Source organism: Lithobates pipiens, unplaced genomic scaffold, assembly GCF_037356315.1.
Source record: "Lithobates pipiens isolate NorthernLeopardFrog02 unplaced genomic scaffold, aLitPip1_a1.2 Scaffold_10, whole genome shotgun sequence".
In the NCBI taxonomy this organism is placed as follows: Eukaryota; Metazoa; Chordata; class Amphibia; order Anura; family Ranidae; genus Lithobates; species Lithobates pipiens.
Window position 1 is genome coordinate 183,384,937 of NW_027507686.1, and position 19,538 is coordinate 183,404,474.

Consider the following 19,538-nt stretch of genomic DNA (forward strand, 5'->3'; position numbering starts at 1 on the left):
CATGGAACAGTGGTGAACCTTCCCAGGATTGGCCGGCCGCCCAAAATTACCCCAAGAGCGCAGCGACGACTCATCCAAGAGGTCACAAAAGACCCCACAACAACGTCCAAGGAACTGCAGGCCTCACTTGCCTCAGTTAAGGTCAGCGTTCATGCCTCCACCATCAGGAAAAGACTGGGCAAAAATGGCCTGCATGGCAGAGTTCCAAGGAGAAAACCACTGCTGAGCAAAAAGAACATCAAAGCTCGTCTCAATTTCTCCACAACACATCTTGATGATCCCCAAGACTTTTGGGACAACATTCTGTGGACCGATGAGACAAAAGTGGAACTCTTTGGAAGGTGTGTGTCCAAGTATATCTGGCGTAGAAGGAACACTGCATTTCATAAAAAGAACATTATACCAACAGTAAAATATGGTGGTGGTAGTGTGATGGTCTGGGGCTGTTTTGCTGCTTCAGGACCTGGAAGACTTGCCGTGATAAAAGGAACTATGAATTCTGCTGTCTACCAAGAGATCCTGAAGGAGAATGTCCGACCATCTGTTCGTGTACTCAAGCTGAAACGAACTTGGGTTCTGCAGCAGGACAATGATCCTAAACACACCAGCAAGTCCACCACCGAATGGCTGAAGAAAAACAAAATGAAGACTTTGGAGTGGCCTAGCCAAAGTCCTGACCTGAATCCTATTGAGATGTTGTGGTATGACCTTAAAAAGGCCGTTCATGCTCGAAAACCCTCTAATGTAACTGAATTAGGACAATTCTGCAAAGATGAGTGGGCCAAAATTCCTCCAGGACGCTGTAAAAGCCTCATTGCACGTTATCGCAAACGCTTGGTTGCAGTTGTTGCTGCTAAGGGTGGCCCAACCAGTTATTAGGTTTAGGGGGCAATCACTTTTTCACACAGGGCCATGATGGTTTGGATTTTTTTTCACCTTTTAATAATAAACACCTTCATTTACAAATTGCATTTTGTGTTTACTTGTGTTGTCCTTGACTATTGTTTAAATTGGTTTGATGTTCCGAAACACTTAAGTGTGACAAACATGCAAAGGAACAGGAAATGAGGAAGGGGGCAAACACTTTTTCACACCACTGTATATAAGTAGTGATAAATACACATTAAATGGTATTAAATGGTGTTCATAAATATTTAATATTTATGAATAGGTGCATTATTTTACATTTAGAAACATTGAACTTTAGTCTCCACTGCTTTAACTAATCTTCCAGCAATGTCAAATCATCTTCCATGTTACAGACACCTCAAGGTATATCAACCCTATTACACATTAGACACACGTGCAATTTGTTTTGGTCCGAATACAAATTTTGTTATTCGGAGAATCGGATGTATCCGAATCTTCAAATGAAATAGTAATGAATAGTAAGGAATTTAGATGAAATCCATTAAATATAATTGTGTTTATTCATTCTCTAACGAATTCCAACTTTTCAGAACAATTAGAATTCGGAATGGTCGAAAAACGATTGTCCGATTCAAATTCTGTGTGAAGAAATAGCTGGCTGTTTAGCAGCAGGGCGGGAAGCCGGCCGTCTGCGTCTTTAACAACCATGAGTCGTCATCTGTCAGCGGGCTTCCCCACTGATAGATGAATGTAATGATAAAGAATACCTGCATTTCCCGGTAATAGATTTTTTTTTTAAAAATGGGTATCGGGTACATTGTACCCCTACCCATTCACCAATAAAGTGTCAAAAAATCAAAACCCCACGAAACTGTTTTTGACAATTCCTTTTTAAACATAAAAAAATTAAAAATAGCGTCCCTCAATGTAATTCATTGTCAATCACGACACCCTCCGGACCTGAAAAATCGAAAAAAAAAATAGAAGCGCTCCGCCTTCTGGGAGGCTACCACCATATGCCCGCTCTGCTCTTTGACAATTCTCATATAGGTAAGGGGCAGGGCCACCCGGCTACGTCACCTGGTGGCACCGCCCCTTCTAATGTGACATGGCATCACGACCCGCCCCTTACCTATATAAGAACTGTCAAAGCGCAGAGCGGGCAGACGGCAGGAGGCCTCCCAGGAGGCGGAGCGTTTTTTGTTTGTTTTGATTTTTCGGGTCCAGGGGACCTTGATGGTGGATTTACATTCAGGGGCACTCGTTTTTTAATTTTTTAATCACTTCCCTAGCCGACAATTGTCATATAAGGTCCGCAGGTGGGATCTCCCATCCTGGATAGGCGTCATATGATGTCCTCAGATTCCCGTGGTATGGGGGGCAACACACCCGCCATGTCACAGAGGAGCCGATGCACGTGCACGGCTGCTGCCATGTCCGCCAGGCACACGTGGTCGCTCGTTACAGAGCAGGACCATGGAACTGTGTGTGTAAACACACAGATCCAGATCCTGTCAGGGGAGAGGAGACCGATCGTGTTTTCATACTAGGAATGAACACTGATCGGTCTCCTCCCCTAGTCAGTTCCCTCCCCCTACAGTTAGAATCACTCCCTAGGTAACACATTTAACCCCTTGATCACCCCCTAGTGTTAACTCCTGCCAGTTACATTTATACAGTAATCAGTGCATATTTATAGCACTGATCGCTGTATAACTGTCAGTGGTCCCAAAATAATGTCAAAAATGTCCAATATGTCTGTCGCAATATCACAGTCACAATAAAAATCGCAGATCACTACCATTACTATTAAAAAATAATAATAATAATAAAAATGCCATAAATCTATCCTCTATTTTGTAGACGCTATAAATTTGCGCAAACCAAGCAATATACGCTTATCACAATTTTTTATACCAAATTATTTTTTTTTTAATGGGATATTTATTATTGCAAAAAGTAAAAAATATTGTGTTTTTTTTTCAAACTTGTCGCTCTTCTTTTGTTTATAGCACAAAAAATAAAAACCACATAAGTGATCAAATACCACCAAATGAAAGCTCTATTTGTGGGGGAAAAAATTATAAAAATGTAATTTAGGTATGGTGTTGCATGACCACACAATTGTCATTCAAACTGTTCCAGCGCTGAAAACTGAAAATTGCCATGGGCAGGAAGGAGGTGAAAATGCCCTGTATTGAAGTTGTTAATAAAGGATTTTTTTAAAACTGTCTTGTGTGGTTATTACTTTTTGACACTTTTTTGGTGAATGGGTAGGGGTACTCGATACCCATTCACATGGATCTGGGGGCCCCCTTATTAACCTTCCTAGCGGTAATCCCGAGTCTGGCTCGGGTTGGGATTTTTATTACAAGAGCGGTAACCCCGAGCCAGACTCGGGATCGCATCGCTCGATGCAGGGGAGGACACAGGGAGAGTTACTCACCTTGTCCCCTGGATCCAGCGATGTCCTCCGCGCTGTGTGATCGAGCTGTCCTCCGCTCGATTCACAGTGCCGAATGCATTCCCGAGCTCCGTTCCCTGCGACGTTACGACGTACGGGAGTGGAGAACGGCGGCAAATTCAAAAAAATAAAAACACACAAAACGCACACAGCACTGTAATCTTACAGATTACAGTGCTGTAGTAAAAAATACACACCCCCTTTGTCCCTAGTGGTCTGTGCAATGCCCTGCGTGCACTTTTATATTATAAATACTGTTTTTTACTGCCTGGAATTTGGAGATTGTCCATAGCAACCAAAACATGTCCCTTTTTCAGTTTTTTTTGGATTTGATTACATTATTGAATAATTTTTATTATTCTTTATTATATTATAAACTTTATCATACCCGGGATGTCTGCTAGACTCTGGTTTGAAGAGATTTCAGAGCGTTATTCCTAAGAATTACAGGACTACAAAATAAAAGCCAGATTTCCATGCAAAATAATTGTACCGCTTTCAGCACCTTATTCCAGACTGAATTATACTGCCAGGGAGATTAAAGGGGGCTTATAGATTCCAATAAGATCCCCACCGGCAGATCCCCCCGCCCCAAAGCACCCACCCCCCATGTAGAGGGCATGTGTCCTAGTATCGTTCAGGAGCACTCAATCGTCCCCCCCCCCCTTTTCCTAACCATCCAGGCTGCATGCTCAGATAAGGGTCCGGTATGGATTTTGGAGAGCCCTACGCTGTGTTTTTTTTTTTACATTTTTGCATTTTTACATTCTGCCGTGGGGTTCCCCTTAAAATCCATACCAGACCCAAAGATATTATTTTTATGGGGAGAATCCTAAATTTTGGGTTTTCTTTAGAGAAGGTGAATCTCCCTCCTGGGGCACAGGCAGCCATAAAAACTGACGGGGTTCTAATCCCTCTCCACTCTATCCAAAACTCAAAAAAAGTTTTGCTTTTAGTTATACTTTAACCACTTTAAGATCGCCCACCGCACATATACTGTGGCAGGCGGCTCCATTGCGGAAAACGACGTACCTGTACACCCTTTCAAGCAATAGATACTGTGGTGGTGCGCGCGGGTCTGGCAGACTCGATGTCCGCCGGCCACCCACGATCGCTGCTCAGAGAGGCAGAATGGGAATCTGCCTATGTAAACAAGGCGGATTCCTGTTCTGACAGGGGAAAACATGGAGATCTGCTGTTCTTAGTGATTAGGAACAGCGATCTCTGTGTTGCCCCAGTGATTCCAGCCCTCACACAGTTAGAACACACCCAGGGAACACAGTTAACCCCTTGATCGCCCTCTAGTGTTACCCCCTTCCCTGCCAGTGTCATTTATACATTGATCAGTGCATCTGTTTAGCACTGATTACTGAAATAATGTCACTGGTCCCCAAAAAGTGTCACTTGGGGTCAGATTTGTCCGCCGCAATGTCGCAGTCCCGCTAAAAATCACAGATCACCGCCATTATAAGTAAAAGCATAAAAAAAGTCTATAAATCTATCCCCTATTTTGTAGCCGCAAACCAATCAATATATACTGATTAAGATTTTTTTTAACCAATAATATGTAGCAGAATACATATTGGCCTAAACTGATGAATAAATTTGTTTTTTTATATATATATATTTTTGGATATGTATTATAGCAGAAAGTAAATATATTGGCTTTTTTTCAAAATTACGGTCTTTTTTGTTTATAGTGCAAAAAAAAAAAACGCAGAGGTGATCAAATTCCACCAAAAGAAAGTTCTATTTGTGGGGAAAAAAAAGGACATCAATTATCAGTTAAATTGGCGCAGTGCCTTATCGCAAAAAGTGGCATGGTCTTAAGGGGGTAAATCCTTCCAGGGCTGAAGTGGTTAACTTTATTGATATCACATAGGGGACAAATAGCTATTTATAATTCCAAATTCTTTTTAACCTCCATGGCGGTATTACTGAGTCTGGCTCGGGATGGAATTTCAGAACCAAAAGCGGTGACCGAGCCAGACTCAGGATCGCATCGTAGGATCCAGGAAGAGCTTACTTACCTTGTCCCCTGGATCCTGCAATGTCTCCCCACAGTGTGAGCGGCTCGTCCTCCGCCCGCTTCATCATGGAGCTGGGCTCCATTCCCTGTGAGTGTTGCGACGCACGGGGACGGAGTAGGGCACCAAATTCAAAAGGTGAAACACACACTATACATACAGTACACTGTAATCTTACAGATTGCATTACTGCATGAAATAATTTCACATCCCTTTTGTCCCTAGTGGTTTGTCCAGCGCCATTCATGGAGTGTTATATTATAAAAACTGTTCTTTCTGCCTGGAAATTGGAGATTGTCCATAGCAACCAAAACCGTCCCTTTAAATCAAAAGTGGTTTTAGACCAGCTAGAAAACAGCGATAATAAATTAGAAATCACTCGCAGAATTGAGCGATAGTGATTTGTGGGGAGATCCATCATCAAACACTGAAAAGTAATGACAGTTACAATTCTGCAACTGATCAAATTTCAGTGTTTTTGATTTGATTACATTATTGAATAATTTTTATTATTATTATATTATTATTTGGTAGAATTAGTTATAGTTATTTATTATATTATAATTTAGGATTTCGTTTTTCAAACTTTATCATACCCGGAATGTCTGCTAGACTGGACAGATTTAAGTGAGTTATTCCTAAGAATAACAGGCTTACAATATAAAATGCTAAATTTACATGTTAATAATGGTACCACTTTCAGCACCAAAAATCTGAAATAATCATACTGCCAGGGAGGTTAAGGAGACTTTAATGAGACATAAGGGGTCATTTAGAACCCTGATGTCTGCCCTGAAGTTAATAGTGCACAGATCATTGTCCATTAACTTCTTCCACAGCCACAGCAGCAGAGAAAGTGAAAGTCTTCTAGGTGCCTGGGGAGCCGCACGTGCTACCAGCAGCTGCCAATACAAATGAATGGCTATATGTGGCAGCACCGAGTTAAATACTGATGTCTGCTGCATTAGCATTTCCCTGCGTATGCTCATACACTGCTTTTCCCCAAACATGAAAGTGTCCTATCCAGGGAGAAGCGCAGTATGCACATGTGCAGGTAAATGCCAGAGCAAAAGGCATCTGCATCTAGCCAAGCATGGACACATAGAGCCCTTCACTTGTATTGGTGGCTGTACATGGCACATGCGGCTTCTGGGCTACTGAGAGCCCTGGGAAATGTATGCCTGAGCACATAGGGGTTGATTTACTAAAGACAAAAAGCATGTGGCATTTTGCAAGTGCAGTTGCTCCAGAGCTTTGTAAATGAGCAGAAGCAAAAATGTTGTTCTTTTTATTTTCCTTGCATGTGATTGGGTTCTCTTTACAAAGTGAAGCCTTACCTCATTGACTAAGCTCTGGAGCAACTGTACATGCAGAGGGCTACAGTGTATTTGTCTTTAGTAAATCAAACCCATAGGATCTAATAAGCATCCATGTGAATGAGGCCTAAGTAATCCAGTTTTTGTTCTTTCCATTCTGATAAGGTGCACTAAAGTATGCATGTCGCTATTCCACCTTAACATATCAAAAACAACTGTAATTTGCCAAATGCTATGAATGTTCACTTTAAACATAAACATACTATATGTGACAAGTAAAGCGGCAGGTCAAAATGCACACATGTTGTGCTTATAGAGCAAAAAGCAGAATATGTAGAGATATTTATCAAAGTGTATCAAATTGTGTACACGTACTTGTCGTAGCCACAGAAAGCACCATAATACCCTCATAGCAGCATGTGCTACGGCTAATGTTATTTCATTATTTTACAGTGTTTTATAGTGTGCCATTAAGTTATCTGCACATGATTAACGTTCCAAAAGTATGTCCAAAAGCTTTATTATCAGAGCTATCAAGTACCAATTCTGCAAGATGTACTTTACTGCTATGCTATTATTTTATTTATTGCAGAACCAGAAAAAATAATATGCCAAATAAGTCTATTGAAGAACCGTAGAGAATTCCAATGCAACCTGCGTTCACCTGCATGTAATAAAGTTTGCATTTGGTGTATGATTCTTCTATTGTGAATACCTGTTCTGACGTTACAGGTGAACTAATTTGTTCAGACTAAAAAATCCTATAATGGATATGATGTGGGAAAAGAAAAGATACACCAAAGGATCAGTGTAATCCCAACTATTACATGTTCAGATCTATTATGAAATTGAAGGCTTAAAGCTTGGTTTTTGTGTAATTAGCTGGATCAAAATTAAGTCTCTACTGATATCTCCCACTGGGAGGGTCAATACGGCTGGTCTATATAAACAGCCAGGGTAGATGGGGGAACCAGAACGCTTGTGTCCACTGTCAGTGAAGAGTGGCACCATGGGGACTATGGGTCCAGTTATTTGGATCCTTTCTACTTTGACTCTCACACATTCCTTAAGTACACCACCACCACGAGGTAAGAATTTTCACAAGCTGTTTATCTTATGGATCCAGAGGGCCAAATTTACGATAAAACTTATTGTTATACATTATGACATACTTGTTGCCAAAATTTGAGATTAATTTTTTGTTGCCTATATGTATGGTCTTATTTTTCAGGTTTGTTTTTTTCTTCCATTTCTATCCCATTTTATGTTGGGTGATCTCTAAATTTGATGACAGCCGACAAAGTTATAAAGTGACACCGTCACTTTACCCATTCAGGTCTGTAACTGTCTCCCCTAGTAGCTCATTCCCCAGCTAAGATCTGCTCATGATTGTCACTCCTTTAACACCTCTGCCAGGGCCCTCATTCTATTGCTTGAATGGAGTAGATTTTCCTGGTATGGGGGAACTTATTATCTTCCCCCTTGTGACAGCCAATGGGCCTGATCACTGTCATGTCCAACACCATCCAAAACTAAGATTCACCTAAGGTGAGCTCCTGCAGCTCCTACAGGGATTGTAGACTGGCAATTATATTTTCTTGGGGATTGGTGGGGACTATCAGCATCCACTGTCACTTTGATCTAAATATGCAAAGGTACAATGTCTCTTTAAGGAAAAGCTAAAGAATGCACATTCTGAGGTATTATTGTAATATACCAGAAGGATTGTGAGTAAGTGCTGTGCATTTTACCAGAAACATTCCAACATAATGGGCACCTTGTGCTGGATTGTAAGGGAAGATGATAGGAAGTGCAGCCAACCTGTCCTCTTATGGCACATCTCTTCAACTCTACTATTGGGCTCAGCAGTCCTCACTACAGCTGATATTGACAGAAAGGTTGTAGCTTCCTCAGTTTCTTATAAAAGTTATAAAAGGTTTTGTAATTTTCCTTTCTTGGTGCCAATCCTTGGCAGCATACTGAACCCACATAGTTTATTCCAATAATTTTGCAAGGATAGGACTGTTGTGTGGGTGTCAAAACAGTTTTGTACTGGTCCTGTGGGCTAGAAATAGTTGGTGCTACTACCACACGTACGCTGCCATAGATTGGCATCAGGAAGGGAAAATTACAAGGTTCAGTTTCTGGCTGAAGGTGGAATAAAGATATTGGGGTTGATTTATTAAAACTGGAGAGTGCAAAATCTGGTGCAGCTCTGCATAGAATAAGCTTCCAGGTTTTATTGTCAAAGCTTAACTGAACAAGCTGAAGTTAGAAGCTGATTGACTACCACGCAAAGCTGCACCAGAGTTTGCACTCTCCAGTTTTAGTAAATCAACCCCATTGTGTCACATTGTAGATGCATGTCCTATTGTGCTTTAAAGTCCATAGGTAGCAATTATAAATCCATTGTTTTTAGATCAGTCCTTATTCATACACTTGCTTTAAGAGAGAAGTGCTATGCAGTGCTACTAAGCAACAAGCACAATCTTCTAATGTAATGATTAATTAATAACTCATTCTTTAATGATTATTTCATAATAATAATTACTCCTGCCCCCATGTAAATCTGCACGCTATCCTGAGAAATATATATATTTTTTTCAAACATACAAAAACTTTTTCTTTTCCATCTTACAAATATGGCATATGTCATATATCTGTGAAGGGCACATAAGGAGCAATGCAGGATGGCCTTACTTTCTGTTATTTACATTGCATATACATTAATAACTGTAATAAAAATTTTCAAAACTATAAAGATTTATGTGTATCAAGGCCCCTGTGGTTGTAGTCCTTTTGGTCACATGTGTCCTTCGTGTATAATTTCTTCCCCTTCTTCCCTCGGCTATGCTGCAGCCATCGAGCAGAGTGGGGTACCACTGTCCCCTAACCAGCGGGGAGTGGTGTGTAATTTTAACAATAAACATTAACCATTGGGTAAAGAAACTTTAACCATTCTAATATCTGCAGGACCTATTATGTGCATAGTATATGCCTTCTGGATTATTCTAACAAGTAAAAACGCTTTCTCCCCTTCATCTATTCTTAGTTAATTTCTCTTGGCTCTGTAATCTACATTGGTGTTATTGTCGGTGCTAATCTGCCCCCTAAGATTCTATTGTGGACTAAACATAATGGTGTCAGATCAGGAGTGTCCACCCAGGGCTCTCATATGTTTTCGAATTTGCTCGGTCTACTTCGGTGTTTGTATGTAAGTTGCTCTCTGATAAGAGAGTCATTCACAGATGTAATCCATTCTGCCTGTGTGGGGGCCATTGTAGATAGCCACTTTCTAGCTATTAGTTTCCTAGCCAGGAATAATACTCTAAGAATGGTGGTGTATGTGTGTGGTGTGTAAGACAAAGCTTAGGGTTCGTTACAAGTTTGAGATTCCATTAGTGACCATATTTACCAAACCTGCCCCGTACCTTTTTAGTTTTGGGCATTTCCACAACATATGGACAAGTGTACCATTGTCAACAAGACCTTGTGGGCATAAGGGATCATCTCTTCTATGCCACTTGTGCAGTTTCTCAGGTGTACAGTAAGTACGGTGGATGATGACTAGTTGGGTAAGTTTCTGAGAGGAGGATAGTGACACTTTAAGCACATCTAATATGGTATTTCATTCCTCATACGAGACATGCCCTATGTCATCTCCCCATCCAGTCATTGTTTTAGATACCTGGCAGAGAAGGGAGCTATAGAAAGAAGAAATGTGTCCCTTCCGGGATGATGACATAATTAATTGTGTAAGCACTGTGGGCCTGGATAGTTCCCAACTGGAAGGTGTGGCCTGTGTCGTTATAGCATGTCTCAGCTGCAGGTATTGGAAAAATTAGGTATTCAGTAAATCAAATTCTGCACGGATTGATTGGAAGTCTCGAAGTATACCCCCACAATATAATTGCAGAATGAAGTTCACTCCTTTCCTTGACCAATTAGTGAAATTTTGTAGTTTGTTTAGTTCTGGGTAGTTTTGATTGTTCCATATAAGTGACCAGTTTGTATAGCCAGTGTATTGCAAGTGTTGTTTGGTTTTGTTCCATATTTTATCTATAAGCAATAGTGTGGGTTATTGGGTCCCTGAGAAACAATTTTATTTAAAACCCCATGGATGACTTTATTTGTCATTGCCACAGAAAACAAATTTTTTGCGGGAACTAATGACACATACACTAATCAGTGTCTCTTCCTGATCAAGTATTCAACATAAATATACTGTATACACTTGTTCGTTAAAGAAGACTTCTACATAAACATTACCAGTCGGCTCAATACAGTTTAATGCCACTCTAGCTTATGCAATGAAGCAAATCAAATATAATACAATTGTGAAAGTTGGGTAACACAGTCAGTATCACAATGGAAGTTGCCTTTTATTATTTTAACTAGGTCTGATCAGTATCATTTTCAACTGGAGCTGGGCTTTTCATTTTGCCTTGTCTAATTTCCTTTACCTGAAAAGGGTAGAAATCTCATTGGGGACAAACTACATATATCTCTTCACTCCTATTTATACCAATTGATACTTTTTCTAACAGTGATGAATCCGGCACACAACAACCTTGTCTGCAGCACTTGGGGAAATTTTCACTATAAGACCTTCGATGGAGAAATCTATCAGTTTGCAGGAACTTGCAACTATATATTTGCCTCAAACTGTAAAGACACATATGAAGACTTCAACATCCAGATACGACATTCTTCAAGCTCAGATAGGACAGTGGTGTCCCATGTGGTGATAAAGATTGCGGGCCTTGTCATCGAGATGAAGAAAGGTGTGATCGAAGTGGGAGGGAAAAGGTAACTGATTGAGAATGCACAGATTAATGTTAAATTGAATCCAAGCATATACAAGTTTCTATAAAACAACTTTTCTTGCAGGGTCACTCTTCCATACAGCCAGTTTGGAGTACAAATTGAGTACATCAGTGTATATGTGCAAGTTTCTTCCAAGCTGGGAGTAGCGATTTTATGGAATGAAGCTGATGCTGTCACGGTAAAAAACTTTACTCATCTCATCCACAATTATTTTCAAAAGTTTGTGTTAGTGACACACCGAATCCTTTATCAAAGTAGCTCTCTTATATCTTAATGTCCAAAGTTTTCATTGCGTTATTATAAGCAGCCCATTTAAAATTAATGAACTGTCAAGACATCTCAACACATGGAAAAATAGGTCCTGCACCACCATTTATTAAGCAGTGAGCACAACGCACAGACCATAAGTATCTGGGTGTTGTGGTGTTCCTTAATGCAGATACCTTGTAGTGAATTGTAATTCTGCATTGGGATGCAATTAACTTTGCATTGCTACAAAAAACTGCAGTACACTACCATGTGTTGGGGCAACACTTATTATAATGTGGGCCATGATGCATGCTATGGTGTGAAGAGCCCTAAATCTACCCTATCCACCATTACTATAGCTTAAGATTTGATCTGCAATGTCCAATAGTATGCTTTTCTTTAGAAATAACATTTAGGCTTTATGCACACATCTGTACAGGAACTGTACAGCATGCAGAGTCTGTATACTCATTTTCAGGGGACAAACTGCTGCTGCATACAGCCACCCATGAGATGAATTAGAAGATGTGGCTGTACGCAGTTATGCTCTAGGGGTTGTGTAAAGCACCACGTGCTCACAGACCTATGCTCTGAACACATATGATCTGTGTTCAGAGCAAACTTTAGTGTGTGGGTGCTTTGAGTAACCCCGGCGCATAATTGCATACAGCCGCATTTTTTATTCAACTTGATGGGTGGCTGTATGCAGCAGCAGTGATTATGCATTTCTACACACTGTACAGCCCGTGTATGCAGTGTGCATAAAGCCTTATACAAATGTGACTATCATTAAGAGAAACTTAATTTTGAAAGCTGTGCTCAAAATAAAACCGGCAGAGGCCAACGGACTAGTTACCAGTATTGCCTGCAGTCTTCCTGTAGCTGATCTTTCTCTATTACTGACTTACATATTATTCTGAGACTAGTAGTTACAGGTAGCAAACCCTTAAAGCATTTGTTAACCCAAAAGAATAGATCCTGTTGCTTTTTGACAAAGTTCTTGTGCTGTGTCATTTGGCCACCTGTAACGCCTAAAAAAAACCTAGCTGATCCTGCCAGTTTCTCCCCTCCTCTCTGTAAAGTGACCACGGTAACTGTGGCTGCTGAGCCCTGACACTGTGGTCAGTCTGCTGTCCTGTGTCTCCTCTGTCTCCTGTGTCCTCCTTCCCCAACCTGCAGGTCAGCTCATGCCAGTGTCACCCCATCCACTCCTGTTGCTTAACCTTCCTAGTGGTAATCCCAAGTCTGGCTCGGGTTGGGATTTTACTAACACGAGCGGTAACCCCAAGCCAGACTCGGGATCGCATCGCTGGATGCAGGGAGGACACAGGGAGAGTTACTTACCTTGTCCCCTGGATCCAGCGATGTCCTCCACGCTGTGTGATCAAGCTGTCCTCCGCTCAATTCACACAGTGCTGAATGCCTCCGAGCTCTGTTCCCTGCGACGTTTCGGCACCAAATTCAAAAAAGTAAAAAGACACATAACACACACAGCACTTTAATCTTACAGATTACAGTACTGTATTAAAAAATTACACACCTCCTTTGTCTCTAGTGGTCTGTGCAATGCCCTGCATGCACTTTTATATTATAAATACTGTTTTTTCTGCCTGAAATTTGGAGATTGTCCATAGCAACCAAAAAGTGTCCCTTTTCAGTGTTTTAGGATTTGATTACATTATTGAATGATTTTTATTATTCTTTATTATATTATAAACGTTATCATACCCGGGACGTCTGCTAGACTCTGGTTTGAACAGATTTAAAAGAGTTATTCCTAAGAATTACAGGACTACAATATAAAACGCCAAATTTTCATGCAAAATAATTGTACCGCTTTCAGCACCTAAAACCAGAATGAATCATACCGCCAGGGAGGTTAAATAACTCTAACTTGTATGCACCATCCGTGCTGTCTTCTTATGCAATGTCCCCCTCAGTGTGCGATTTATATAGAAAAAAATGCTGTAAATACCTCATGTAAGAGCCGAGATCCACGATCACATGATCGGCTGGGTGTCTCCTCCCCTCCTCCTCCCCTCCGGAGGGACATCAGCGGGAGAATCTCGGTCCCTCCCGCTGCATCTGACAGAGGAGAAAAGGAGAGATCCTGCGGATCATGTGATCGTGGCTTTTGGCTCTTACATAAGGTATTTACAGCATTTTTTTTAATAAATCACACACAGAGGCAGAGGGAGACGCATAAGGAGAAAGAGTGGATAGTTCATATTTGTTAGATTGTCTTAACCTCCCTAGCTGTATCCCCGAGCGTGACTCGGGTTTGTTTTTTTCTTGTACTATCGGTAACCCCGAGTCACGCTCGGGGTAACATTGCAGAGCGGCGAGCGGAGATCTTACCTTCTCCCTGCGCTCCAGCGATGTTCTCCACTGTCCTCCGTGTCCTCCCCTGTGATCGCCGACGCAATCGCCGGCGAGGTCACGCCATCCTGACTTCCTGGTTCCGTTCTCTGCGAGCAGCAGCGGCGCACGGGAGCGGAACTGGGCGGGAAATTCAAAAAGTTAACACAACACAAACACATAAATAGAGGTGATACATTGTAATCTGAGAGGATTACACTGTATCATCTCTATCTGACTGATAAACCATACAGTGCCCCTTGCCTCCAATAAAATAAAATATAACATGGCATCAAAAAAGCGCCAATTCGCTACAAAATCACCATTGGACCAGCTGAGTGACAGCGATAGCGACACGGAGTTGCTCGCAGAAATTAGCGATAGCGAGTCGTGGGGAGATTTGTCGTCTGACACTAACCTGGATCTGACAAGTGACAGCGGTGATGATCCTGCACCTGACCTCAGCGATGTGCGCAATTGGTGCCCTATCGACTGCGATACAGACCAGGTAGCGCCGCCAAGATTCCCTTTCACTGGATCACCTGGGATGAAGGTAGATGTCGTACGTGACAATCCTCTGGCATACCTGCAATTATTTCTCACTGAGGATGTAATTGAAAAAATTGTCACAGAGACAAATCGCTACCAGGTACAGCAATCCGCTATGCTGCATGCCAGGTTTTCCCGAAGCAGAAAGTGGGAACCAGTGACCAAAGAGGACATCTGGCAGTTCCTGGGACTCATCATTCTTCAGGGAGTGGTGGGGAAACCGCTCCAAAAATGGTACTGGACCACCAATAAATTACTGGCCACTCCGTTTTTTGGCACCGTGATGTCCGAATACAGTTTTTCCCTCATCATGAAATATTTCCATTTCACGAACAATGAAGAGTTTGATGAGGCCACGCATCCTGCACCCAAACTCAAAAAAATCTGGGAGGTATCGCAAATTATTGTGAGCAACTTCCAACGGACCTACATGCCAGAAAGGGATGTCTTCGTGGACGAAAGCTTGATGGCCTACAAGGGACGCCTGAGCTGGATACAATTTATTGCATCCAAAAGAGCGAGATTTGGCATAAAGTCCTACATGCTCTGCGAGTCATCCACCGGGTACATATGGAATTCGGTCATTTACACCGGTAAAGGCACGAAGTTCAACCCCAGGTACAGCGGCTATGGGATGGCCACATCATCAGTCCTCACACTGCTGGAGCCATTGCTGAACCAGGGATATTGTGTCACCATGGACAACTTCTATACATCTCCGGAACTTTTTGATGTTTTGCTAAAAAACAAGACCGATGCGTATGGTACTGTTAGGCCCAATCGACGTGACATGCCATCTCTGTTCTCCCGAAAAAATCAAAAAACCGGAGAAATGGTTGCCTGGCAGAAGGGTAAGATGATGGCAATGCGATGGCGAGATAAGAAGGACGTGTGTCTCATGAGTACCGTGCACAATACCGCCACTGCCATGGTCCACACCAAACGTGGGAAAGATGTGCTGAAGCCGCAAGTCGTCATAGACTATAATTGCACTATGGGAGGCGTGGACAGAGCCGATCAGGCAATTACATTTTATCCGGCTATGCGCAAGCAGCAAAAAAAATATTATAAAAAGATTTTTTGGCATCTTCTGGAGCAATGCCTTTGGAACGCATATGTCCTATATAGAGCACAGAGTCGCAAGCCTCTTATTCATGCTGATTTTACCTGGAAGGTGGCTGAGCAGATTTTCCTCCAACACCAGACACCATCAGGACCTGCGATCAGACCTGGACGACATGCTGTTGATGTTGTCAACCCAGAACGCCTAACAGGTCGTCACTTTGTGGACTACATACAACCAACCGCAAAAAAGGCAGCACCTACCAGGATGTGCGTGGTTTGCTGCTTAAAGAGAGATAGCAGTGGAAAAAAAGTCCGAAAAGAAAGCTGGTTCTATTGTCCGGATTGTGATGTTGGACTGTGTGCTGTACCTTGCTTCAAAGTGTATCACACTCAGGATGTTTATTGAATTTTCTTTGTTTGACAAATTTCATTATTTCACATTACATTATTGAATAAAATTATATTATTTATAAGATTATAATTCATGATTTTGTGTTTCTAACTTTATCACATCTGGGATGTCTACTAGAGCCTTGTTTGGTCAGGTTTTAGTAAGTAATTACTAAGAATTGCAGGCCTATGATACATAACACCAAATTTTCATGCAAAAGAATTGTACCGCTTTTGGAATAGAATTCCTGACAGAATCATACCGCCAGGGAGGTTAACAACCACTTTAATTTTACACTGGAGATATACAGATTTGAGGCTGTAGGCACAGAAGTGCCTAGGCACAGTCACATACCAGGAAGTGCACTGCTACTTTTCAGGAGGAAATACAAACAAAAGGTACATTTTGCAGGGCATTGCTAAAGCACAGTTATCATTTGTAGATGTTCAATATAAGGGTGCATTCACAGCTACCGGCTTTTGCATTTAATTGTGGCGGCTCACACGTAATCGTGCAGCGATCAGCTGCCAGTGATTAGCCCCAGGCACAGACTTCTTGTGTTCAGGGATGATCACTCTCCAGAGTTCTCCCATGCAATTGATATTGGGCGTATTCGCAGGTGTGAATGCATCCTAACATAGTAAATCTTCACTTTTTGAGTTTAGGCCCTTTTTAATGTAATTGCATGTTTATTATTAGACTTGACTAAATAATAATCAACTATTTCTTCTTTCATGCTGCCATTACTTCCTTTCTTGACAACGTTTTTGCCTATGGCAGGCATGTGACACAGAGACCTTTTATTCTTTGTATCTTACACTTATGTTAATTTGATTTACAGGTGAATGTTCCATCAAAATACATGAACAGCACATGTGGATTGTGTGGAAACATGAATGGACTGACTCAGGATGAGTTTGTGGATAAAAGTATGTTCTACTACTTATAATCCTGTATTATAACATATTCTTAGTACTTTTTTTATTTACAGAAACTCACTTTTTTTCACCGAATACAATTTTTCAACAAAGCTATTTTAAATCAAATTCATTTTATAATATAGCTATCAGCACATATTGTAGAACAGGTCACATAAATGTAGTATTATTAGTAGATAATTATCCAATCACTGTATACTAAAGCCATATTATACTGAAGATGAAATAAAAATATCAGACATAATTGGGCACAGTGGTGTTATGTGGAATTGAATCATAATGGCTTTGGGTCGAATTAAATTTGTTTTTTCAAGAAGAATTTAAGGTATGGATATTTGTACATATTTATCCATACCATACACATTATATTTACATCTGTCCATCTTGGACCAATGGAACTATAAGGCCGCGTACACACGCGGGGACTGTTCGCCCAACTTTGTCCGTCAAACAGTTTCGGCAAACAGTCCGCTCAAACTTAGCATGGACGGACATGGCCACACACGACGGACGAACAGTTTGCTGAAACCGTGCGCGATGACGTGAACGGCACGTACGACGGGACGAAAAATACGACGCCCTATACACTGCATTATAACTTTCGGCGTGTAAATCCTTTCTGAGCATGCGCGGAACTTAGTTTGACGAACAAGCCTACACACGAGCGGACTGTTCGCTGAAACAAGGTTTCAGCGGACAGTTTTTCGGAAATTCCGAAAAACCTTGTTCGTCAAACTGTCCGCTGAAACTGTCCGCTGAAAGCCCACCCACGAGCGGACTGTCCGCCCAAACACTGTTCAGCGGACAAAGTTGGGCGAACAGTCCGCCCGTGTGTACGCGGCCTTAATATACTATGGGATCCCTCTATAAGCTGGAAATCACTGTAAAAGACACCGATACTCCTTTGACATAATTTTTTATAAAATATATTGTACATACTATGTTGGTGAAAATATGTGTGTTTATACAGATATCGAGCTGACACCTGTGCAGTTTGGAAATCTGCAAAAGATGGATGGACCTACGGAGCAATGTGAAGATGTTGTACCATCTGCCCCTAAAAATTGTAGCAATCTGGTAAGATTTTAGAAAGAATTTTAAAACGAAAAGACAAAGAGAGGAATTTACTAAAATTCAAGCAGATAGAATCTACAACAGCTGTGTAAATCCAACCAATCAGCTTCTAGCATTCTAATGATAGAATGATAAAATTTTCAAAGTTTAAAGTGAAACTTTAGTCAGAAAATTAAGTCCTGATAGATCACTTTAGGCTGGCTCCTTTTGCAGGTATAGTTATGTAAAAAAATCTAAATAAGTGCCTATACTGTTTATAATCCAGTAATACACTGCTTCACCCTGCTCTGTACATACTCAGTTTCTCTCCATTTTTAGGCATTTTTAGGCACTGCTGAGTAGAGGGTGATCTGCTGACAGCCTTAAAGCAGAATTAAACCCTCCTCTCCTTTACAACCAAGGAAGCTGCTTCTGTTTGATCTGCAACTGCCATGGTGCTGCCCATGTGATCAGTTATGACACCAGCCATTTGATGGTTTGACAGTTTGGTTGAGGACACAAGCAAATATGACAGCAATCCCAGCATTCCAGGAATATAACTTTTTTTAAACTGTTAAATTGCTGGGTTTAGTTCCACTTTATGATTTACTGCTGTTATGGGGCTCTGGGCTTCAGCAAAATGGCAGCCTCCAGTAAGAAGAAACGGGAGCCATGCTGGAGGCAATTTACAACACACATTAATTTTGGTATTGTAATTATTAATGTGGAATGTATGTTTCTTGCTAAAGAACATTATTTTTTATCAAGTTGTTATGGGTAAAGTTCCACTTTAAGTGAAGAAGCTGAATTAGCTGGTTTCTGATCCAGCTGGTTACTGTGCAAAGCTACTTGAGATTCTGTCTGCTCCAGTTTTATTAAATTCTCCTCTCTCATATGTTTTATTGCTGTTCCTATAATGACTTGTAGATTCTGCTGTTAATTATGTAATAGGGTAACTGAAAAATTCCAACTCATTCTTGCACTCAAAAGGAATGCTGCTTAGCATTTTTGTGTGCACGTGATTGGACGATGGAAGTCAATGGAGTTCCACCTAATTTACTAAGCTAGGGAAAACTTCCCTTGCAAAGTTAAAGGAGTTTTTTTGGTCATAGCATACACTTTTATTTTATAATAATTAGCATTCTACTTGCAAAAGTAGAAAAACCTGGCAGTGACTGGCCCCCCAGCCCCCCCCCCCCCTGTCTTACTTACCTGAGCCCTGGAACTTCACCCGGCAGGGACACGGTGTCTCACTTCCCGGGGTTCTCGGCTCTTGATTGGATAGATTGATGGCAGAATAGCCATGGGCTCCTGCTGGGTGGCGGAGCCGAGTCATACATTTGGCGGCTATGAATGCCGAATACTGGACTCAGGAGCGTGCTCTCAAGCTAACCCCCTCAGGAGAGCACTTCTCCTAGGGGGTTATCTGAT

The 19,538-nt window shown here is 41.4% G+C and overlaps 1 protein-coding gene across 1 annotated transcript in view; it reads left to right on the forward strand.

The window, feature by feature from the left end:
- Positions 1 to 7,686: 7,686 nt before the first annotated feature.
- LOC143926064 (uncharacterized) overlaps positions 7,687 to 19,538 on the forward strand; it is a 96,597-nt gene continuing 84,745 nt past the window's right edge. Inside the window, exons 1-5 of the mRNA XM_077450223.1 lie at positions 7,687 to 7,765; positions 11,225 to 11,486; positions 11,568 to 11,682; positions 16,958 to 17,045; positions 18,025 to 18,131. Coding sequence (XP_077306349.1) covers positions 7,687 to 7,765; positions 11,225 to 11,486; positions 11,568 to 11,682; positions 16,958 to 17,045; positions 18,025 to 18,131 — 651 coding nt within the window. The remainder of the gene's footprint in view (positions 7,766 to 11,224; positions 11,487 to 11,567; positions 11,683 to 16,957; positions 17,046 to 18,024; positions 18,132 to 19,538) is intronic.